The sequence below is a fragment of the Gavialis gangeticus genome, unplaced genomic scaffold (genome assembly GCF_001723915.1).
Source record: "Gavialis gangeticus isolate Ggan-Ray unplaced genomic scaffold, GavGan_comp1, whole genome shotgun sequence".
NCBI classification, from domain to species: domain Eukaryota; kingdom Metazoa; phylum Chordata; order Crocodylia; family Gavialidae; genus Gavialis; species Gavialis gangeticus.
Window position 1 is genome coordinate 54,386,485 of NW_017728992.1, and position 8,623 is coordinate 54,395,107.

Consider the following 8,623-nt stretch of genomic DNA (forward strand, 5'->3'; position numbering starts at 1 on the left):
AACTTTAAAAAGCAGCTCCCTCTTGTGTGACCTCTATTTAAAGATCTTTCTTAGCTATTAGGAGCTAATGTTGCAATGTGTATGTTTAGCTGGTAAGTTGTGATTTTATATTTTGGTGTACCACATCCTTAGGAAGCTGCTTTTTGCAGAGGCAGCTGCTGTTTTGTGCAGCAAAGGAAGCAGCATGTTACAGATGTGATGTGCTCTATGCTCCTATGATTACTACTACTTTTTTCTCATTCTCATTTCATTGTCTCCTCCTAAAATGAACGATTTAAAGTGATATATTGCATATGTTTGCTTCTAGGGTGGAAAATATATTATGTCTCTTCATGTTCCATAATAACAAAAAACTAGCTTTGATATGGAAATAGAAGTTGAGTCTGCTAACAGCTGTGGCATTTTTTTTTCTTCTTTCTGGGAGGTTTTTCCAGGTGGAGGATTTAATCCTAGACAATGAGTCACAGAACTCGCGGAGATGGGGGAGCCTAAAGGATGGATCAGTGGGCCTGAATAATTGATGAGGAGACATTTTCCATAACGTTTCCATAAATTTGAGAGTTTTTTTCCCATAAAAGCATTTCTACCTTATTTTCTGTGGATTTCAATATTTCCCACTTACATATGCTCATGAAAGTGTTATGTAACAGAACAGAAAAATAAATTCCTGAATTTTTAGAGCCTTCCTGCCTTAGACAAGATGGAGATCTTTATTACTCTCTTGGAAAGGGACTTAGTGGCTAGCACATAGTTTGAGTATTTTCTGTTAGACAGAATCTCTGGACTCAGTGATTTCTCTCCCACCTCCAGTTTCTCTCAGCCTTCATTCTGATATTCTATGATCAGCCATGAACTGACTCCCTTACCTCTTTATAGAGCTCTCCTTCACTTTAGGGGACCTTATTATTTTGTTGTTAGTCCTAAATGATCTGAATCATTCTGGCTGATGAGTTGAAACACAACAGCTGAAAAAAAGGTCCAAACTGATGCTGTGAGGATAAATTTGCTAGAATAAAACTACCGTGACCCCATGGCTCAGAGTTCTTCACTTGGTTTCTAATGAATAGATCTCTGAGACAGCACACTCAGGTATTTGGTCTGAAGGGAACATGTTTGCATTTCCGGTGCCATTCCTATGAACTTCAGCATGCCCAGAATAATCATGCATTGTTCATGGTGCCAGCTTCAGTCAAAAATTAGCTTCAGATTAGTCATATGGAAAGGAATATCCTGAAGGCATTTTGCTGACTAACATCAGATGGATTAAAATTACCAGACATGTCAGCTAATAAATTTGGGGAGGCTGCACGGAAAGGCAGACTTCAAGGCATGTGGTTCTAAAAAGCGAGAAGCAGAGGGTGGTATGGTTACCGTACTTCTCTCTATGATTCCAGAGTTGGGATTTCAACCTTCACGTCCACACAGATGTAAGTGAGTACCTGTCACTTGAGCTAGGAAGTCCAAGGTAGCTGGATGTGATGCAGGTCATAGCCGTCTGTGTGCTGTTGACTAGAAACTGATGTGCTTTCACTGTGGTAGCCCAATGTACCATTTGGCTCAAATGGACCTTTGGCCTTTTGGTTTCTAGAAGAAGTGATGCTTCATCTAAGTTAAAAAAAAAATAAAACTTTTTTTTTGAAGAGTCTAGTGCATATATTCCTAATGTTATGCTGCAGGCCATCAAAATATTAAATGACCAGGATACACCTTTCACTGTGAGGCACAAATACTTTACCAGGACTGTGAGATGGCAGTTATAATTCTTACTTGTTGTGGTTCTCAGTGGTCCCAAAGAGTTACATTTGAGCCTCTTCCATCAGGGAAGATGTCTGTGACTTGAGTCCTTAGTGGCAGGATGAAGAGCCATTTTAGATGAAGCAAAAATCCCCAGTCTTATGGGGGCAGCTTGCCTTGAGATGCCAGAGATGACATTTTCACTAAAATAATATTTAGTTGATCTGAAGTTCAAATATGCATGACCACTTTGGGAGTTCCTTAAGCACTATGAAGTGATGGGGAATGAAGGGAAAACTTCACAGACCCTTTTCTGAGACTGGGTAACACAAAGTCCCTGTCCTGAAAATCTTACAATCTGAAAGTAGCCTAAGATAGAACATAAAGACATTGTAACAGTGTAATGGGAGCAGGAAGGAGATAAATTAAAAATGCACAGTGAGTGAATCTTACCAGTTCTAACATTTATAACACTGAGACAGGTAAGTTAGGTTGAGGCCATGTCTGGCCATAGAAATCAATGGGGTGGTGAAAGCTCAGCAAAAAGTGGGATTTGGAGCAGGACATCAAGGGATGCTTGGCTTATAGGAAAAGAGATGTTGTTCCAAGCGTAGGAAACAATGAAGTGAAAACATGGAGATGGAATGGGGAGGAAATAAACAGGTACCAAGGTATGAAGAATGGGCACTATGTGCACGTAGGGAAGAGAAGAGGTGTAGGCAGGAGAAGAGAGGTGGGAATTCTGTGCAGAAATAGTGTATGGTGTAGAAAGGAATAGTATTTTAGTTGCTGAATGCTGGACAAAATGAAGAGATGAGAGCATGAGGGGTAGGTTATAGTATTCTAGGCAGGACAGTACCATAACATGAAACTGTGCTGATTTGGGAGTGGGAATAAAGTATTTACAGAGATATGGCTAGGGTATGTTTATGGGTTTGCAGTTTTGCCAGATTTCTTTATTAGAAAATACAGACTTTAAAAAGTTATCTTCTGTGGGTGTTTTACACTTTGTTAGACTGAGGATGCCCTGTGAAATCTTCAGCCTGGGCAGCAGTCATCTCCAGCGAGGATGCAGTTCAGCTTCTTAGCCCATTGACTCCTCTGTACCTCGGCCACAATCGCCAGCAAGCAGGTTAATAAAAGGTGCAACAACGTGCAAGTGCTGAAAAAGCATAGACCCCCACAACCTGGGAGAGGAGCCAGTCAAGAAGGTAAGATGGAGGTGAGGATATACATTGGGTATGCTTGAACACTTCATACCACTTGTACCTAAACTCCCAGTGCTACTGGTATCCCTCATTTTAAATGTAAGTTTTAAAGTATATTGCTGGAACTGGTGACATCTCTGCAACCAGAACAAACTTTTTTTAAAGAGTGTTCTTTGTACCTCAACAGGAGTTATACCCTGTTGGCAATAAGCATTGAATATTTTTACTAATTAATGTTTTTACAGTCTCTGAGGTAAGGAACTAGGTAAGTAAAGCATTTTTTACTGTGAGGGGGCATCTATCTATTACAAATCAAAACATTGCTTCACATTGGTCACCACATTGTTGTTCAGGGGCAACAGGTGAATCAGCTGCTGACTCAACACGTGGCCTCTGAGGGAAGAAAAAACTCTTGTTTTCTTTTGGAATTACTTCAGTTATTCAGTTCCCTTGTTTATTAGGTTAACTTTTTGAAGCAGCGTACAGTGGAGTCCTAGTACAGAGATCACTTTGGGTAATTCTTGTGTTGACTGTGGTATTGGAATGGCTATTGGTTTCAGATTCATCAAATGTGGAAGTTATGATGTCAGATGTACATAGAAACAATCTCTTCATCTTTCAGGGACTGAATAAACAGTATTAGAAGCAAAGTTTTTTTGGTATTATATTTTTTATTCGACCAACTATCTAGAACAGTGGTTCTAAATCTTGTTAGACTCCAGGCACCTCTCAGAAAATGCCACTCTTAGCCTTTGCTCATTTTCTGACTACAGAAAAATAATAGAGCAATTCTTCTGTTGCAAAGAACTCAGGACCACAACAGGTCAGAATGTTTTTGACACTATGGATTCCCCTTTGAAAGCTCTGAGTTTATCTTGTGAATCATATGTAGGTGTTTGCATACTGAATGGTGCTAATACTGAGTGGCACACTGTGGCACACTTAAAAGGATCTCATGGCGTGCTACTGAACACTGGTTGAGAATCAATAATCTAGAGAGCTGTTAGACAAGCTTTCAGGCATAAAATATCCTCCCTTAGGTCCATCTCACTATCAAATGTTAAGCTGAAGTGTTGCAAGTTGGGACTTCCTTTACCTCCAGCCTAGCTCTCAGGGAGGTATAGAATATCTTCCCATGTTTGGAATACCAAAAATGTTGCTTCTGTTCTTGGCCTCACAAGTCAGGGGCACTTGATTGGTGTCCATGTGTGGTGCAAACACAACAGCAACAGGGAATAACTTTTGGAAGTGAACTTTTGATTCTTAAAATCATGTGGCCACATTGGCTGGAATCCTGATTCTCATGATGGATGTGCCAGACTTGAACTACAGTAGAACACCTAGGATTCCCTGAGCAATAGGGCGGGGTACAGATTGTGTCAAGTGACTCCTCAGCCTTCTATATGCCATGAAGCATAGATGAAACAATAGAAGTTGGGGTGGAAGGAGAGGTAGAATTGGGCACAGATGGGAATGAGTCTTGCCACTGTACCAAGAGAAACACTGACAGGGTAGAATAAATTTGAAAGGCTATCCTCCCTGTCACCCATGGTAATCTTGTGTTTGTACCATACAACTCATTATAGACTGGTGCATTCAATGGGTGGATACAATGAGGTTTCAGAGGTATGATAAAAATGTGGCCAAATCAGTCTGTAAATACTATGCATCTATCATTCACAAACCCTGCAAGGAGTTGAGAGAGAAGTGCAGCAGTATGCAGCTGTTTTTAGATGTAATGAGTTGCATTCCAGTTGCATGGATGCCCCAGCTACTTCCTCTGGCCTGGTAGAGGATTCTGTAGCTGCTCTGTCACTACTTTGTATATACATACAAACACAGTCTACTTGGGTTTTGACTGGGTGATCTTAAATTTCAGCCTACAAGCAGCAGTTGCTGGAGATCAAGTTTTTCTAAACTCTTTCCAATTATGTTTCCTCTTGCTTAGTAGCAGTATGTTTAATTGCTGCTACGCAGACCTCTTAAGTGGGCCAAGGAATGCAATATAGAAAGTGAACACTGTGCATCACTTCAATACTGCTACAGCAGGTGTAACAGGAACATCTGCTTCTACGCTGCACAGGTGGCTGTGAAGAAGGAATAGAATCATATAGAACATAACAATGTTTTGTTTTGTTTTGTTTTTTAAAAAAGCTGTGTCCTTTAATGATTTTAAAAATACTCTCTACAAGATAACAAGTAAACAATACTATAGGTTTGCCGTAAAGATTCTTCCTTTACAAAGCTCAATATTATCAACATGTCTAAACTCTCAAATGTTTTTCATCTTCTAAAAATACACTATGAAAAAATGAACAAGCAGAATCTGGAAAAATCCCAAATGCCACAAGTACAAAAATGGTTTAAGTGAATTCTGTCTTTTGTGGGAAGAGGGTGTAATTCTCTTTCGTGCGCAACAAGATAAGTACACCCTTCTGCTCTTGTCAAACTGAGGAAATCATTAAATATACCAGATGCAGATCTTGGGGGTGATTCTGTGTCTATTGAAAGTTACTCTGACTTGCAAATAGTCTTGATGGGAGCAGGCTGGAGCTCTCTGGCAGTCACATTACTTCAACTTCCAGTGACAAGAAATTATCGTTCTGAGACAATATATTAAAGCATCAGTTACTTTGCTGGTTAAACAATATTGTTATCCAAGTTAAACAAATATGCTGCAGTGAGGCACATCTTGGAAAATGTTTTTAGACTTAGGCTGGATCAAAAGTACTAAGCGTACTATTGTGATGAAAGACTTTATGTAAGTGCCTTCTGACTAAATATTATATATATATAGCACAACATTGTATTTATCAGCAGTCAGCTATCTTATGCAAACACTTTGATTACCAAATACTCATGTCTATGTTGAATTACCCCAAAGACATATGGATGGCAAATATTTCAGCTTTAAATTGCAAGTATAATGAGCATCACCTGGACTTGATTCTCTTGAGTCCAGTCACCACTACTCCGTAGCTTGGGTTGACTGGTAATGGGATCTGTAGGCAGTCAAGATCTATGTCTACAACTAATGAAATTACCCCCATTTTAAAAAGTGTTGCTTTAGCAGCTGCGTAGCCCAAGAAACCCCATGGAGTACCCTTGAGCCAACAGCTATAGAGGAAAATTTGGAAAAAGTCCAACAACAAAAAAGTGAAGCTCAGAACTGCAGTAAGTGCAAATAGTTCACAAGAATAGGTCATAGAAAAATAAGTGCTATTCTCTCCACCAAAATAATGTTTGCTTTGATCAGATATTTCCAAATCTCATTATGACAAATTAAGATTTTATCTTTTTTTATTCCATACAATTTAATTTAATCCCTCTGCAAGGGATTAAATGAGATCCTGAGAATCCTCAACCACCATGGGCATCAGCAGGAGTTGGGGTCACTCAGCAATTCTCAGGATAAGTTGCTAGGTCTGCAGAATTTAAGTCTGTAAAGTTTGATAGCTACAATTCTTTTCAGATGCAAGGATGTGGGGGTATAAATATACTTGTACTTATATTGTTGGAAATACTTCCAGGTTTAGAAAATATCTTGTGGTATTCAGCAATTACTTTTTAAATAGTATACTATTTTTCTCCATATGAGAAAAGGGTCTTTCTATCATGCTGGATAAGAATGATTTCCTCCTGACTGCTTTGAACCTTAATTTATTTCTTCATACATAAATGTGATTCATAATGTTCAAAATGACTGACTCTTTTAGGCAAACTAATTGAGAGAATAGGTTAATTTTTGCAAAGTAAATCCAAACCAAGTCAGTTTTAGGAAGGGATTGGAATGCCATTAGAAAGATTACATCTGCTTCATGAATTGCTACAAGTAAATTTGACATCTATACTTGCTATAGTTGACATCATCATCTGCTATACTTATGAGGGAAGCGTACATTATGCCTCCCGAAAAGGGGGGGCAAAATCCAGTTTTATGGATGTACTAAAAACTAGGTGGTATATACAACAATATGCACCACTTACCTGATGCATATGTTTAAGGTGCTTGCTTACAGGTGTCTTACCATATACGCATGGTACACACATCTATATGTATATTAAAAATGTAATAAGGAAACATATATCCCCATATCCCTGAATGTCTTTACATTTTCTAATCCATAAAAATGTATTTAAAATATTTTAATGTAAAATATCTACAAAAATGATTACATTTACAAAAAAATAGAATATATCTCCAGTTTTTTTAGCTTTGATTTTCATTGATTGGATTCCATGTTGTTTCATAATGATGCCATCTGTACCAAGGAGCGTTTAAACAGCTGTGCATGATGAGACAGTTCTGTTACTCGGTCCACCATCTCTTGTAGAGCTGCTGTATTGGGATAATGTAAGGCAGCCATCTTGGTTGCCATAACAACACTCTTTAGCAGTTCACACAGCTGGTTGCTGGAGTTCATCACTTTGCTGCGTATCTCCTGAGTAGTCACCTGCCTTGTGAGCGTATCCCCAATAAAGATCAGTTTGTGAGCACTTAAAATGACAAATTTACTGTGAGCCACAAAGATCCTGGGTGGCTGAGTCGTACTGATGCAATTAAAAAAAGCATCAATGGCATTCAGGAGAGAAATAAAATGAGTCTCACACTGATCAGAATAAAAAAAGAGCAGCTGTCTATCTTGAGAGGCAGCAGTGCTGTTTGCAGCTGTGAGATCCAGAGGTGGCCTCCATTTTGAGATGTCATTTTCCACAGGCTTTGTGATTTCCTGCTCCAGTTGTTGGAACTGGTTGATCTGCATGGCAAGCAGAGAACCATCAACAGAGTATATTGCTCCAGTGAACAAATTTATCCCAGCATTGCTATAATGTAAAGGCAACTTCACATGACTTCTTAAAATTGAACTTCCTTTAAGTTAGATGAAAACTAATTTTTTTAATGCTTTTGGCATAATGAGAGATTGGCTTGGCACTGATGTGTTCCTTAGCAGTAACTTAAGGAGTAGACTTTATAGCCCATTACATTTCCTCTGTATGTCATGTGTGATAGGAAAATGGCTGTACACATTTTTAACCATTTTAACATCCGGGGATATTTTTATATTCTGTATAATCAGCCACATTAGTTATCTTGAGCCTGATTGCCTAGAATTATGTAGGTTGGCTGTATCTAAAAATCTCATGATTTTAAAGTCTGGTATTTGGGACATTGCAGGGTCATGTGTGTGGAGTAGTCTTGCTTACTAAATTTGTTAAATATACAATTTCCCTTAATATAAAATGGAAACAACAGGCTGACTTGCTGTTATAAGAACTTAAAATGTAAGCTTTCTGACTTTTTAGTGTTTTATACATAATTTTAAACTTATACTGGTATTTAGCTTACTTCTGTGAGCATATTTATACAGTGGGTGTGCATACTACCTACTTGTATGCAGTGTACCTGAGAATCAGGAGACTTGGGGCTCCTATACATGTGCAGGGAGGCTGCTCCCAGCAGACTCCAGCATCATGTGCATCAGGATCCCCGCACTCAAAAATGGTGCTGGGGTGCTTTGAACCTAAAGCTCATTCAACAAGCTTTAGTTCAAAATGCCCCGCCACCAGTTTTCAGTACAGGGATGCTGATGCACATAATATTTTGGGCGCTTTTAATAGTTTAAACACTTCTGCTTTCTTTGACATGGTGTATAGCTAGTTGAAATGGGCAAGAAGCTGGG

The 8,623-nt window shown here is 38.8% G+C and overlaps 1 protein-coding gene across 3 annotated transcripts in view; it reads right to left on the bottom strand.

Annotated features, from left to right (window-relative positions):
- Positions 1-5,440: 5,440 nt before the first annotated feature.
- Positions 5,441-8,623, bottom strand: part of NEDD9 (neural precursor cell expressed, developmentally down-regulated 9) — a 201,556-nt gene continuing 198,373 nt past the window's right edge. For all 3 annotated transcript variants that reach the window (XM_019522602.1, XM_019522610.1, XM_019522592.1), the window contains one exon: positions 5,441-7,699. In XM_019522602.1, coding sequence (XP_019378147.1) covers positions 7,190-7,699 — 510 coding nt within the window. In that variant the 3' untranslated portion in view covers positions 5,441-7,189. The remainder of the gene's footprint in view (positions 7,700-8,623) is intronic.